Genomic DNA, 16,243 nt, shown 5'->3' with positions numbered 1-16,243 from the left:
CAATTCAAAGCAAAGCATGGATGGGCTTGAAAGATACAAAGAGCCGCCAGCTTGCATATAAAAAACGACAATAGCTATGAAATAAAAGCAATACCACACATATAAATATTTGTCTTGCGTCTAAGATTGCACTCGTTTACTATTCTACAAATATTATGTTTCACTCGGACTTATGCTCTCCTGAGTTATACCTATCCGCGAACTGTACTCTTTGATATCCGATACATCAGATGAACCTATATCTAGGACTTTTCTGGGGGTTTTCCAAATGGTAATAAAAAATCAATTTTAAATTAATATAGATGCTTTATGCGTTTGAAATATACAAACAACTTATGTTTAAAGAAATTGATACCGTCGGAGTTTCATTTAAACTTGGATAAGAAACCACCTGTTTTCACCGTATCTGATATATAGTGTCTCTAAGATAAATGCGTCTGGACGGATGTAAGTTTTAGTCATTGTTTTCACTGTTCGGTAAGATATCGCGCTATCTTTATTAGATTTTGTAACATGTTTCCTTTTGTTATACCGACAATAACTCATCTTATCTGTGATTCAGAGAGACAAAACATCAATACCACGTGTTATTGTTTGTCCAACATCAATAGATGTTTAAGTGATACATTATATGTTTATGATTTGTTTCGTTTTATCTTTTCATGCAAACAAAAAATTCAATATATCCCACGGTGTATATCTAATGTGTTCGGTGACACAGATTAAATGTATAGAAAACCAGCCTGTGCGAACTTTAAACATAAGTTACATAGAAACACATCTTAATTGAATGTATGGCTTTGTACCTCATTCTTCGGCGCTAATGCGTAAAGCTTTCAATTATGATCATATGAAAACGCCATTTGTCGTTATAACCAACCAATCTTCATGCTTCGATTGACAAATTGTTCATTAGATTGACTTTCTAAGCCTAACATTGTCTTTGGTTTTGGACTGTAATTAATGACGGAACTGTTTACATTACCGGCTTCGACACGCTGAGCGAGCAGAAAAGTAGGAATCGCGACGAGAAATGTCAGACGGAATGAGCCGTGATCAGATGGTTGGAGCGCAATGTAATCCATCATGTATTTTTGACGCGTGCAATAACATCCCATTGAAGATGTTTCCTGTTGGAATCAAGCGTGTTTCCGTTCAATGGCGATCTCTAAAATAGTACCAGCCCGCCTCGTTACCAGCGGTGCAGCAACGTTTTCTTAGCTTTCCAACATAAACAGTGCTGGGTTCCTCTGACAGGCGGGCGGCATTAATCTTCCGTAACAATATCACATTGCGGTGATAGTTCAAAAATAACACACTTGTATCTTACAGGATTTTAAATTAGACCGAAAATCAATTCCAAATGTGTATTTTTAGATAAATAAAATAAAATCCATATTTTTGATGAATCGCCTCTGCAGGAATGTTCAAATTAATTGTCCGACAAATTTTAGAATCAACAGAAGCATCAAATGCCCCTTAGCTCGGTATTTCAAGTATAACAGCATGTCATACCGTTTCCCATTAGGTGCTGTGTTACGTTGGCTACAGGTTGGCTTTCGCGTGTGTTGAATACTTCAGCCCTGTACTCTCCCATCCTATGAAACTGCTTGAGACCCCTATCCATGTTTCAGGATTTAGTTAACGTGATGCTGGGGGTTTTTTTCATTTACATTTGCCAATGCTAATCGAAGACTATACATATTTTATTTTATTTAAGGATAGATAAAAACACTTATTGTGTAGCACACAGGTATAGCGAAATATAGTGAAACTGTATAAAAGAGATGCATTAATTTAATCAATTGATAGTTATTAAAACAGTCACTGCAGTTTACTTTTATCATTTTTGTTACGAAAACACAAAAATAAAAACCGAGATTTTAAAACCTTATCAATTAAATAATAATTGAAATGATTAAAATAAAGTTATTTCCTTTGAAACATTATTTTCCACATCTCAGGACAATAGCGTCAGCATTTAAACAATTCAAACCAAGCAATGTCATAAACAATATTGGGAGAAAGTCAAATATAAGTCAAAGTTAATTGGTGTAGATAAATGTAATAACAAGTACCTTCAGATAGTAGAATAAATCCAAGACGGGATTTGTTTTTTCAGTTGTATAAAGAATTTTTTACGTAGCTAACTATATTTTAGGCTTTATTTTTTTAATAATACTAATTGATGTATGCTATTGTTGTATAAGAAGGTATAATGGAACTATTGAAAAAGTCATGCAAAAATCAAATTTATTTATTAAAGTTACCCTCCCCCCCCCACACACACGCACACACACACACGCATACACACACACGAAACATGTTCAATGTATCAATGTAGTAACACAGGGGCGTTGGAATTTATTTTGCTTTATCTAACCAAACTGTTATTGTTTAACAACATAAACCGAATGTCGAATAGTATGATTCTTTATTGTTGATTTTATAAAAAATGTCCTGGTCTTATAATATCACTTACTCACTGTTAAGTGTATGAAATCATGTTTACAAATATATGTTCCGGCCCCGGTCATATTACTATTCTAAATACGTTTCTGATAGATTATAAAATGTACACGAACAAAAAAATTGTTAGGATGTGTGACAACTCATCCCTAATACACGCAACAAAGTGCGCTGTAAAATACTGCTCAATCGTAATTATTGATTTGCTATGTTACCTCAAATTCTACAAAGCGATAGGTCGTTTAGTCTTGGTAAGAGTTTGGGTGTTTAGGGGTTGTTGATTGTTTCTTACACTGCACATGATTCGACGTTTAGTTTTCATACTATTTACGTTATTTCATTGTTGTAGAATTCTCCGAAATGCGTTTTAAATTCATTTGTCAATGATATTGTTTGTATGTTACAAAGTGTGTATTCTGTTTATTCCTTAGTCATCACAGAGTGGATGAAATCAGTTTGTTTACTGATGCAACTTGTTAATTACAATACAAAAGAAGGAAACAATCACGGGTTTGGCACTTGGTTTGATTCCCATGGTTGGCGACCCACAGTGTGCCTTACCGACAGCATAATTTGGAAAGAAAACTTTAAAAAGTCACGGCAATTACCGCGAGTTCTAGCGACGTGAAATGGTGGAAGACAATTCAGGTTATGCAATAACAGGATGCTAGAAGGAAAATCCAATTCTTTGTTGCATGAGATGTTTCCTTATCAACTCTAAATGTTCCGGTGGTTTTTTATGTTTCGATGCTAACGGCGTTACATTAAGTTTTGTATTGATCATGTATTCAATTTAACTGGGACCATTACGTAGTTGTTCAGTCCTGTATATAACGTGACACGTGTTATACGCGTGACGTACGCTAATACTCTCCTGTAGATTTGAGATGAACGCTTAGATAAGGATACAAAGAAGCTAAAATCACATTAATGTGATGAGCATTATACATGTATGTTGATGATCTGAAACACAAAATTGGTATATATAAGAAAGGTCACGCAAGGATTTTGTAAGCGTACATCAATCCTTTTATATTTAACTTTGCGTGTCATTGGAACGGCATTTGTATTTACATACGCTTTGAACGATATTGTGCAATCGTTTCGTCATTATTACGAGATACGTAGAGTATCTGAAAGTAGCTTTTGTATTGTAATTCAATACATACCGTGATTTAAGTTGTTTTTATATAATAACATTTGTTTCCTAACCCCGCGCCATTGCTGCCGAGTTCTTGTGTTCTCATCCCAACGCTCTCTCTCCCTTCCATCCCCGTAGTTTGTTTTGTTTCATCGCTCCTTCGCTCATAAGCAGTCATGTTCCTGCTTCTTCGCCGTCGCGTTCCCCTTATCGCCCACACGATCAGGTGCCTACGCCTCCTTCACTCCTTCGACGTCGCGTTCATGATCGTTTGCTCGTCCTCCGTCATGTTCTTGTTCCATTTTGTTTTTGCATTCTTGCGCTCTAGCTCTTTGTTCCCTCACCGTCGTATTTTCAAGTGTTGTATCTGCCTCGCCTTGGTGTTTTCCGACAATCCACCTTCACCATCGTGTTTTTGCTCCTAGGATCCCACACGTTCGAATTTTCGCTCCATTGCTGTGCTCGCTCCCTCGGCATCGGTTTTCGCCCCCTTGCCATCGCATACTCACTCCCTCGGTTATGATTTATTTATCCCTCGCCGTCTCCCATGCTGTCGTGTTCTCTCTACCTCGATCTCTCTCTTTCTTTCGCGTTAAGGTCGAGGGAGTAATGATGGAACCAATATTGGTAAATGGCGGTAACCACACACAATGTTTTAGTATTAGTTAGGAACACATTGAAATAAAAAGTGCCAACCAAAACAGTTAAATGCTTATGTATCAGTAAGAAGATAACTGACTGACATTTAGTTTTTCAAGTGGAATTATATCATATATTTAGACTAAAAGTTGCATCGAGAATAATATTAAATGAAGCGCCTTATTTATTATCAAATAAATTGACCAGTAATTCGGATCGCAAACTAAACATTTGTCAACACATTGGTATAATGTGACAAAGTAGTGATAAATAACGAAAAATGAAAAAGAACAGCAAATCTTCGATTGAAAATCCGATTATTTCCTACTCATTTGAAGTCTCAGTGTATTTATCTTATTTGATGAAATATATCTGGAATTATTATCAACAAATGAATGTTCTACATGTTGTACATACAATTAAATATTGCAACAGTCAATGTCATAGAAAGGCCAGTGCCATGGAAGATACCACCGAGAAGACAGAGTACGGAAGAAAAAAAGAGATGTTATGTATTGCAGTGGTGCAGAAAATGGATTTTGGTTTCTTCATGTACCCTTGAACAGAAGACAACGAAGAAAACCTCAATTTTGCTGTAAGCTCCACATAAGTCGCCTCGTATGTCATGCAGTAGTATAAAGCATGTCCATTCTTTCCCCAAACCTTCACATGGACACACAATTAAATCGTTATGTTTGTATTACGAGATTTAAAATATGGCCTATAGTGATTTCAAGATAATTGAAATGATTTCTTTGTGTCCGCAAATGATTATGAAAAAAGAAGTCCTAATTTAATTTATATACAAATGGCACTATATACTGGACATACTTTACAGACAAAGACAAGGGGAAGGATTGAAGAGGTGTGTTAAAGTGATTGGCAGAGGGAGAGAAAATAAGTTGTTAGGAGAGGATTGAATTGGCAGGGGAGAGGTTGGAAATTGTTCTAGAGAGAATATTGTGGGATTGATAGGAGGAAATGGAAGACGAAACGAAGAGAACTAAATGAGATTGCTGGACAAGTATGGTTAGGACACACCCTTATTGTCGCAATTCACTGGATGGCAACAACAACACAATGCCAGACCATTTCATTAAAAAATATTTTACATTTGTAACATAATGAAATATTTGGGCTTGTATTGGTATCAAGAGAACTTATCTGTTTCCAACTTGATTACGTTAATGCTTTTTCGATCATTGCATCTCCTGATGATAAACATGTGTTCTTGTCAAACGACTTATCCCGTTGTAATAATGACAGGACTATTTGTACACGTCAATATCCTTAACATTAAGTCCTAAAACGATGATTGAATATATTCGTTTTGATGATACCGGACACGCGCATTAAAAGGGATCTGTTAGTATTGATGAAGTTTTTATCAGAGTGACTAGTTCAATGGCAGACCATACGTTCAGAGGAATCGGCATCGGACAGGAAAAACAAGGGAGCGTTCTTGTAATGGAATTCACTTATACACCATGAACAGCCCAGATACAATGCCAGTTGTGTTGGAATTCCACCAGGGAATTCTTCAAACCCGATAACATTTTATCGTTGTATAATTTCTGCGTTGCTAGCTACTTAATAACGTAAATAATTTGATTTCTATCACCAAATACATTTAGTCGCTCATGTATTCCCATTGAATACCCACATCCAATCCCATGTACTTTAAAGGCATTGCGACGGAGTATCGTGTGGCAACTGTAGACTGTACCATTTATAACACTACTGCTATCGGAAACAGCTCCGGCGCCGACAACGTACTGGAATGCTTCCTTCCATAGAAAATATAGATCAGCAGAGTAATGTCAAGTCAACAGTCATTGCCTCCTACTGTACCTTAACGGTACTGATACCTTCTTATACCTACAAATACTATGCATCGTGTACAAGTCAAACCCTTACTTCTCAAACTGCCTACTATAATACTGTGTTTGATGACAACTCAGTTACACTTCTCAAACTGCCGATAAACATAGCGTTACTGATGATATTTCAACTTAATCCCTTGAACTGCCGCGCCATAACGTTACTGATTGCATCGAAGCCTCCCCTCTTAAACTGCACCTTTAAATAGTTTTCTGTCGGAATCTAAGTCACCCCTCTCAAAATGCACCGTAAAATACGTTTACTGTCGGCATCTAAGTCTCTCCTCTCAAATTGCACCTTAACATACCGTTACTGTCGGCGTCTAAGTCCCCCCTCTCAAACTGCACCGTAAAATAGGTTTACAGGCGGCATCTAAGTAACCCCTTTCAAATTGCACCCTAACATACCGTTACTGATTGCATCTAAGTCACGTCATACCAGTTTTGACACCACGTTACCTTCACCTGGCGTCATATGATATAAGTGTATCGCTTCAAACACCACTTAATAACTCCTAGATTGCCGGTTCTGAGCCATTCGTATTAGGTTTGACATAACCTGTACCTTCTACATTGGGTCCTATCATACCGGTTCTGAAATCAACTTTATCTTCTACATTGCGTCCTATCATACCGGTTCTGATACACCTATACCTTCGACATTCTGTCATATCATATCGGTTCTGAAATCAACTTTATCTTCTACATTGCGCCCTATCATACCGGTTCTGATACACCTATACCTTCGACATTCTGTCATATCAAATCGGTTCTGAAATCAACTTTATCTTCTACATTGCTTCCTATCATACCGGTTCTGCTACACCTATACCTTCTACATTGCGCCCTGTCATTCCGCATCTGAAATCATTCATAACTCCAATATTGCGTCCTGCTGTCTTAACGGTCCTGAAATAACCTATACCTTCTTTAGTGCGTCCTATCATACCGGTTCTGATACACCTATACCTTCTACATTGCTCCTTATCATACCGGTTCTGATACACCTATATCTTCAACATTGCGTCCTATCATACCGTTTCGGATACACCTATACCTTCTACATTATGTCCTATCATACCGGTTCTGATACACACAGACCTTCTACATTGCGCCCTATCATACCGGATCTGATACACCTATCCCTTCTACATTATGTCCTATCATACCGGTTCTGAAACACCTATACCTTCTACATTGCTCCTTATCATACCGGTTCTGATACACATATACCTTCTACATTGCGCCCTATCATACCGCTTCTGATACACCTATACCTTCGACATTGCGCCCTGTCATTCCGCATCTGAAATCACATATAACTCCAATATTGCGTCCTGCTGTCTTTACGGTCCTGAAATAACCTATACCTTCTTTAGTGCGTCCTTTCATACCGGTTCTGATACACCTATATCTTCAACATTACGTCCTATCATACCGGTTCTGCTACACATATACCTTCTACATTGCGCCCTATCATACCGGTTTTGATACGCCTATACCTTCTACATTGCGCCTTATCATACCGGTTCTGATACACACAGACCTTCTACATTGCGCCCTATCATACCGGTTTTGATACGCCTATACCTTCTACATTGCGCCCTGTCATTCCGCATCTGAAATCATATATAACTCCAATATTGCGTCCTGCTGTCTTAACGGTCCTGAAATAACCTTTACCTTCTATAGTGCGTCCTATCATACCGGTTCTGATACACCTATATCTTCTACATTGCGTCCTATCATACCGGTTCTGAAACACCTATACCTTCTACATTGCGTCCTATAATTCCGTATTGTATCCTATTATAAAGTTACATAATAATGCATCAACTAAAACCTTCAACACCTCGTCTTATTTTTCCGTTACTGATACTAAGTAATCCCCTCCACAATATGTCCGATCCTAGCGTCCTATCATGCCGTTACTGTTACCAACTTATACCTTCGACATTTCCTCCTATCGTAGCGTCCTATTACGTTACTGTTACCGACTCAAACTGTCCATATTTCGTTCTATCCTAGCATCCTATCTTAAAGTCACTATTACAAAATAATGTACCAACTAATACTTTCAACACCACGTTTTGTCATCCTCTTACTGATGATACAAGTAATCATCTTCCACAGTCTGTCCTATCCCAGCGTCCTATCATACCGTTACTTATACCACATTATATCAGTACTTATAATATCTTCAAGCAATAACCTCGTTCGTAAATATAATACAACCAATTATGCACTAATGTGTCTACAGCGGAGACGTAGTCTTGAGTTATCAATCAGCAACATTCTAAGGCAGATTTGGACCCCTGTTACATCGAATGAAGGTCTAAGAATATCTGTTTTCCGCCTGAGTTAGTACCTCCTTTGTCAATGTTGCAGATATATGTGGGATGTATGAGTCTGGTGGAAGTTCCGGTCGAGGTATCCTAGCCTACGATACCGTAACAAAGTGATTGCGTTCACGAAGACATGACTAATTGTAACATAAAAGCCTCGTTAATCTTGTAGAACAATTTATGTTCATGAAATTCCTTCTCCCACTGTTTACCAAGCTTTAGATAAAGCATTAGTGGCTATTGAAAGCAGTGTACCTGGCAGGAATGCTTGGAAGGGCAGGTAGGGAGGCCAGATAGGCCATTAGTAAAGGACAGCTGGTGTGTCCCCAACAGGTGTCCATGGCGCGGGAGCAATAAAGCAGACACCAGAACTCGTGATGTCCAATGCCAGAAAATGGTATACAGCGTATATAGAAACAGTCATAATAAAATCGATCCGAACGTATTTACAGTCTAGAAACACGTTTGACGGATATATATAAAAAATATATATTGCATTTTTATGCTTAATTTTGATAATAAACATAAAATGCACATGACCAGTTTCATTGTTTTTTTATTTTAAAAGTTTTAAGTATGAACAATATCAAAGTATATCAAATGTATACATCTAAATGATTTCCATAGACATGCATCGCCAAAAGTTAGATCACATGAACCAGAGAAACAAAATATCCGTTGATTTAAGAACAATACTGTATGAACTTTAAATATAATTTGAAAAAACAAAAAATAGAAAGAAGAAAGTAACATACAAGGACTCCCAATTACAGAGTGCTTCACCAAATGAAATAGATTCCCTAGATAACTTCAGAATCAAAAGAAGACATGGAGTGTTGAAATAGACAGGGAAGAATGTACTGGAAAAATACGTTTGACGACAACGAACAGTGATCGTTGACACTTGGATACATCGATCACTTGGGAACAAAGAGAAGGGAATTTTGCATTCATGTGTACGAGATGTATTGGTCCAGTCTCATTCAATGCTATCCTATTAATAAAAAGTGAGTTGAAAATTACTTGATTTACTCAGACGTCCTTCGCATTTGACACGAGTCGGGCACAAACAAATAATCAACAACACATTGCCTCCATCTCCGACACGTAGACAGCTTAGGTTCAATGTGCTGCCTTTTTGTATCAAATTTGTATTTTGTTGTTCATTTTTACCGTATTATAGAACCCATCATCACATGTGACTTTTAATGCTATTTATTAGCCAGAACCAAGACTGTCGAACTACCGGTTTATACCGGCGGCTAACATTAACATTTGTTCATTGAGTTTTAGATAGTGACTGAAACACTTCCATGGATTATGGGTTTGACTTAAGACATTGTGATTAAAACCTCGAAACGCTTTTACCTGTGAAGCACCTGGTCTGGATTTTATTATGTATGTCAGCCTTTTGACAATATAACATGCATGTCATTGTTATTTGTGTAAATGAAATGTTAAGCGTGTCTGCTATTCTTCTCGTTATATCACGACGATGTTGTCCCTTGTATTTTGGTGTCATATCACTTCATGATGTAGCGTTTCCTTTGTTGTGGTGTCTGGTTTGTTCAAGATGACCTTTTTCCTTTTATTTTGATGCCAACTGTCCTCAGGATAAATGTTGTCTATTTCATTTGTTTGCCTACTTATTCCACGATCGTGTTCCTCATCTTGGTTTGGTGCCACTTAATCCATCACAATGTTCTTCTTTTGCTTTGGTGTCTCCCCCCTCAGTTCACAACGATGTTTTTTTCTTTTTGTTTCGGTCTCGCTTTAGTTCACTATGCTGTTTTCCTTTTGGTTTTGGTGTCTCTCGCGGTAATGCTCTTCCTTTTCTTATTGTATCTTCTAACTTCTTGAATTGTTTTTCGTATCAAATACCACTTTGCTGCTATGTTAAGGTTCTACTGGCATATGAGAAATGTAATAAAACGATCAAATTGTCTTTATTAATTTCTTCTCGCCCGCAAAATACCTGCAGGCTGGTTATGATTGCGTAAATATCTAAAACGAATATCAGCAAAACATAATTAATCAATACAGATTTAGCTTGTTCATCAATATTAAAATACAAATAATGTGACAGGAAAAAGCGCAAAAGATAATTAAACAAATCGATTACCTGATTGCATTGCAAAACACTGTTTTCCCTGAGCGAATAATCAAAGAAGTTAAATTCATGACAGATGTAGCGTATACTTGGAGAATTGTGTATTCTAAAAATCCGACATTGTTAAGAATACACAGAGTAAACGTTTAACGCCATTGATATGCCCATTAAAGGGTACAGCTTGATGGGAAATTAATTTATCACACGACTACCATTTAACGCACTTGATAAACTAATGCCGTAATGTTGTATATATTAACCCATTGTCGCATTGACGGCAATGTAAGTTGACAGTAACGTTGATAGTAGAGCATCATTGTAGCACTAGGCTGTGTTTCATCTCTGGTGAATTAGCAAAATTAACATGCTTCTGATTTTAGAATCGATCGGCTGTACCGTTTGACCCTTTGTGGTTGACCTAGTGCGTATGCTACTTCGTTAAATGGTGTTCACATTGCCTAACCATGCGTACTGTGTATTCAGGTCAACCCTGTGTGATACCATACTACACAGCATCATCTTACGACAAACATAAATCATCTTCTTATGACACACAAATCGTAAACTTATTACACACAAAGTGTCATGCTGGTGATACTTATGTTAGAGGGAGTAAATATGTAATTCTTTCATAAGATGTAGATTGAAATATGTTTACATAAAACAATTGTTTTGACGTTATAAGTAATAAACCTTTCTTAGTTATTGAAATGCTGCTGTTCATTATGTACAATGTAAAAGGTGTTTTGCTAAACAACCCCATAACAAAGCTTTATGATTAACATATTTGATTAACATTATTTGAATTTTGAGATATTTTGAAATAATCCATATGTATCGCGATTGTGAAACAATACTGATGTTGTGATGACAAGTTCACAAAACAGCATTCATGATGTCTGGGTTCGCGTATAGAATCAATCGGAAACAAATTAGATGATAGAATTGCCTGTAAACAATATGCAATTCAAGCAAGTGGTGTGCATGGTATTTCGAACCTGGAAAGCAGTTTAGTTAGCCTCTCCAAACATACATTTTATCGTCACGATCATTTAAAGTAGTAGAACTCTCTTTTATTAAATATTGACAATAAGGTTGTTGAATGTTACGCTGAATTTATGACTATTGAATGTAAAAAAAAGCGAAGCAGTCAATGACTTTATAAGTGTCTTACTGTAGGCGTTTTTAGTTTAGCGTTACGCTAATTTAAGCACTTTTTCGCGCTCCAAATCTGAAGTTAAATGATAACTGCGCTAATTGAAGTTCAATACATATACCTTTCTGTAGTGTGTACTATAATAATTATTTAGAGTGAATTTATACGATACAATTTTAATCTGCTACAATAAGCACTTTGACAGTTATGTATCTGTGTAATTGGTAAGGGTAAATGGAACGTGCGATTTGAAGGCAGCAGTTATTGTTTTGTCGGGTCTGGCCTGTGTACTTTGCCACATACACTGTGCTTTACGGGTGAAGGGGAGAGGTAGTTTGGTGTGAGAACGTACTATTGTTTGCTGACTTGACCTGCGTCCTCTGCCACAGACAAAATGTTTTTCGGTTGAAGGGACAGGGGGTAGTTTGAGGCCAGTACTTACTGTTGGTTGCCGGCCCAGCCTGTGTACTCTGCCACAGACATACGGCTATCCGGGTATAGGTGAATCCCATGATGATGAGAGGAAGGACGTAGTAGGCCAATATGAGGAACATTTGATAGATTAACTCTGTCTGCTCATTAGAGGGTCTGCATGATGTCAGCCAAATGTTTCCAATGTCCGACGGGATTTTGTCGTCCGGGAAAAGCGTAAGGAAGATGAGGTCTGGTATGGCCACTAACAAGGACAATAGCCATACCATCCCGATAACCAGGATAGTCTTGTACTTGGATACGCGGAAGGACAGCGGGTGACAGATCGCCATGTATCGCTCTATTGAGATGGCCGTCAGTGTGAGTACAGACACCAGGACGGACACTTTCTGTAATGCAATAAAAACACGAGTTAATTAACATGGAATATGGACGGACACTTTCGTGTAGTATATTGGAAATACATGTGAAGTAATGAGATGAATGTACAGATATTTTCTGTAATGTATTGGAAATACGGCAGAGGTAATGGCCGACAGGGACGTATAGACGGATAACATCTGTAATATATTGAAAATACGGGTATAGTTATTCTCATTTATGGACTTTTGGTGAGGTGAATATGTGCTTATATTACCCTACAAAGTCGTCGAGGTTAATATCTTTTTTTAGGTCCATATCTCCCCATATTCACCCAAACAAATGTCCATAACTGTTACATGCTATATGATATTTAAGTCATTAAATAAAATGGAACTTATGAAAATTATCAGGAGAAATTTACTTTACTTTGCATTGTGACGATACAATTGAAATGACGTCATAGAGTAAATATTGACATGCTGTTTCTAAAATAGGAGGACCGAGTCAATAATACAAATCATCGACCATCACGTGATGATCCAACTAATGAGGACGAATACAAATGTGTTTCATCTAATAATAAGGCATATGGACGGACAGTCAATTTAACAAACAAACACACACAAAAAGTAAAATAACGCATGGATGACAATACAAAAACAAAATGCATTCTAATTAAAAATATTCATTTTTCAAATTTCCTTTACTTCGTAAATAAATGATTGAAGTGTTATTATTTGAATATGAAATAAACGAGAAAAGAATACAGATGAAATATAACTTGCTGAAATTTACAAATGGTAAAGCGAATAGATTCCAACACATTCTGTCAATATTAATTAATTCAATAGGAAATACAGCGGTTAAAAAATGTTTTAAAATCTATCCAATTAGACATAACTTAATTTTTAGGAAAAAAAACCCACAATTATATTGGGTCGTGTACAAATTACTCCCCTTGGAATACCTAACTTTTTTTATCAGTTGACGTGAAAGTAATGACAGGGTATCAGGTAATATTTCATTTCGAAAGGATCAGAATTTAAACAAATTACAGAAAACATTTAATTTGAAGTTTGGTTAACATGGCTTTGGTACGCCCTGAAAACACACATAAATGGCGTGTAGAGGCCAAATGGGCACCAAGGTTACACTACAGTATTAAGGTTTAGTCCTTTTTGCATGTGTTTTTAATGATAAAGGAGTTGACGACATAATTTGATAAATAAACCATACACATATAAGTTACGTTCTGTTTTTGATTGATATACGTACAATATGATATATTATATCATATCATATACTATCTTATTATATAAAACCAAAAATAGTATAGTTTACTTAAAAGGACAAAATTCATTGTATGGATTATCATCAATATCAGGTCAGGTCGTAGAAAACCAACGAGATAATAAAATTGAAATTATGCAAAATTAACATGGACAGATGAACATAACCTAAACAATCTATTTTCAATCAAAACCATTCTAAATCGATAGTATTTAAATTCGAGAACCATATTTGTGTTCATTTCTTGTTTTATTCAATTTGCAGCCGTTCATCAGTACTCTGAAAAAAAGATCCGAATATTACGAAACAACGAAGCAAAAGTTGAAATTGTGTATTTAGCATACTGGGAAGCAATCGAAACCGTTATACGTTTTTTCTGTTTCACTGACATTTATAGTGTGGTTTGGTTTGTTTGTGTTTTACGTCCTATTAACAGCTACCGTCATTTAAGGACGTGCCCGGTTTTGATGTTGGAGGAAAGCCGGAGTTCCCGGAGAAACACCACCGACCTGAGGCCAGTACCTGGCGACTGCCCCACGAAGGCTTCGAACCCGCGACCCATTGGTAGAGAACAAGCGATCGTAGATGGTCAGACGCCTTAACGACACGGTCACCGAGGCCCCATTGTTAGTACTCTCATTTTTATGTAAAATACCCGTATCTAATATTTGTCATGATTCATATAAGCTCAAATATATATTATGAAACGGCGACAGATGAAACTGTGCAATGTGATTATGGTTCTGTTCTGATATATCAAAGCTAAAAATCGACAATTGGTACTATTTCGTATGCTACCGACAATGATTATAACATGCAATACAAACTGTAAATCCTTCCCATTTAGTTCGGATTAGTTTCTTCCTTCCCTTTAAAACATTAAAATGTCTTTATATTTTCAAGTGATAGCTTAGATGAAATGATACTTTTTAGAGACTAACAATTTCAGTCTTTAACGACAACAAGTCACATAGTTAAAAGTTAAGTTTTATAAAGCCGTGATGAATAATGCGTTCTAGGATAAGCCATAAAATGGAGAAAAAAATGAAAGAAATTCTTCTTCTTCAGTCCTCGTAACGTAATAAAATTACGATAAATTCGCTTTGAAAATTCTGTAGACCAAATAGAATTATCTGCGCGTGATATATTGTGTAACCAACAATTATGTTATGTTGAAACCCATCAGTTAAAAGTTAGTATGAAATTAAGGGCTTAGAGAAGAATATCGTTACCAGTGTACTCTTACTAAATATAATAATTTACCTCTTTACAATATCCCCTTTCTTTACGAGTTGTCTATTTAAAAGTGGACATGGTTTGTCTGGTTTATAGTAAATGATACAGTGGAGGTGAGATGTGTGTTTTATAGTAAATGATACAGTGGACGTGAGTTGTGCGTTTTATAGTAAATGATACAGTGGAGGTGAGTTGTGTGTTTTATAGTAAATGATACAGTGGAGGTGAGTTGTCTGTTTTATGGTAAATCATACAGTGGACGTGAGTTGTGTGTTTTATAGTAAATCATACATAGGAGTTGAGTTTTGTGTTTTATAGTAAATGATACAGTGGAGGTGAGTTGTCTGTTTTATAGTAAATCATACAGTGGACGTGAGTTGTGTGTTTTATAGTAAATGATACAGCGGACGTGAGTTGTGAGTTTTATAGTAAATCATACGGTGGACGTGGGTTGTCTGTTTGATAGTTAATGATACAGTGGACGTGAGTTGTCTGTTTAATAGTAAATGATACAGTGGAGGTGAGTTGTCGGTTTTATAGTAAATCATACAGTGAACGTGAGTTGTCTGTTTTATAGTTAATGATACAGTGGACGGGAGTTGTCTGTTTTATGGTAAATCATACAGTGATCGTGAGTTGTGTGTTTATAGTAAATCATTCATAGGAGTTGAGTTTTGTGTTTTATAGTAAATGATACAGCGGACGTGAGTTGTGAGTTTTATAGTAAATCATACGGTGGACGTGGGCTGTCTGTTTGATAGTTAATGATATAGTGGACGTGAGTTGGGTGTTTATAGTAAATCATACTGTGGACGTGAGTTGTGTGATTTATAGTAAATCATACGGTGGACGTGGGGTGTCTGGTTGATAGTTAATGATACAGTGGACGTGAGTTGTGTGTTTATAGTAAATCATACAGTTGACGTGAGTTGTGTGTTTTATAGTAAATGATGCAGCAGACGTGAGTTGTCTGTTTCATAGTAAATGATACAGTGGAGTTGAGTTGTCTGTTTTATAGTAAATGATACATTGGAGGTGAGTTGTCTGTTTTATAGTAAGTGATACAGTGGACGTGAGTTGTCTGTTTTATAGTAAATGATACAGTGGAGGTGAGTTGTCTGTTTTATAGTAAATGATACAGTGGACGTGAGTTGTCTGTTTTATAGTAAATGATACAGTGGA

The 16,243-nt window shown here is 36.6% G+C and overlaps 1 protein-coding gene across 3 annotated transcripts in view; it reads right to left on the bottom strand.

Annotated features, from left to right (window-relative positions):
* LOC110445204 (orexin receptor type 2-like) overlaps positions 1-16,243 on the bottom strand; it is an 80,696-nt gene that overhangs the window by 11,513 nt on the left and 52,940 nt on the right. For all 3 annotated transcript variants that reach the window (XM_021489694.1, XM_021489695.1, XM_021489696.1), the window contains exon 2: positions 12,183-12,561. In XM_021489694.1, the coding sequence (XP_021345369.1) occupies positions 12,183-12,561 (379 nt within the window). The remainder of the gene's footprint in view (positions 1-12,182; positions 12,562-16,243) is intronic.

This window comes from Mizuhopecten yessoensis, unplaced genomic scaffold (assembly GCF_002113885.1).
Source record: "Mizuhopecten yessoensis strain PY_sf001 unplaced genomic scaffold, ASM211388v2 scaffold2111, whole genome shotgun sequence".
Lineage (NCBI taxonomy): Eukaryota > Metazoa > Mollusca > Bivalvia > Pectinida > Pectinidae > Mizuhopecten > Mizuhopecten yessoensis.
Note: the sequence above shows the minus strand (reverse complement) of the source record. Positions and strands in the feature narration are given on the sequence as shown.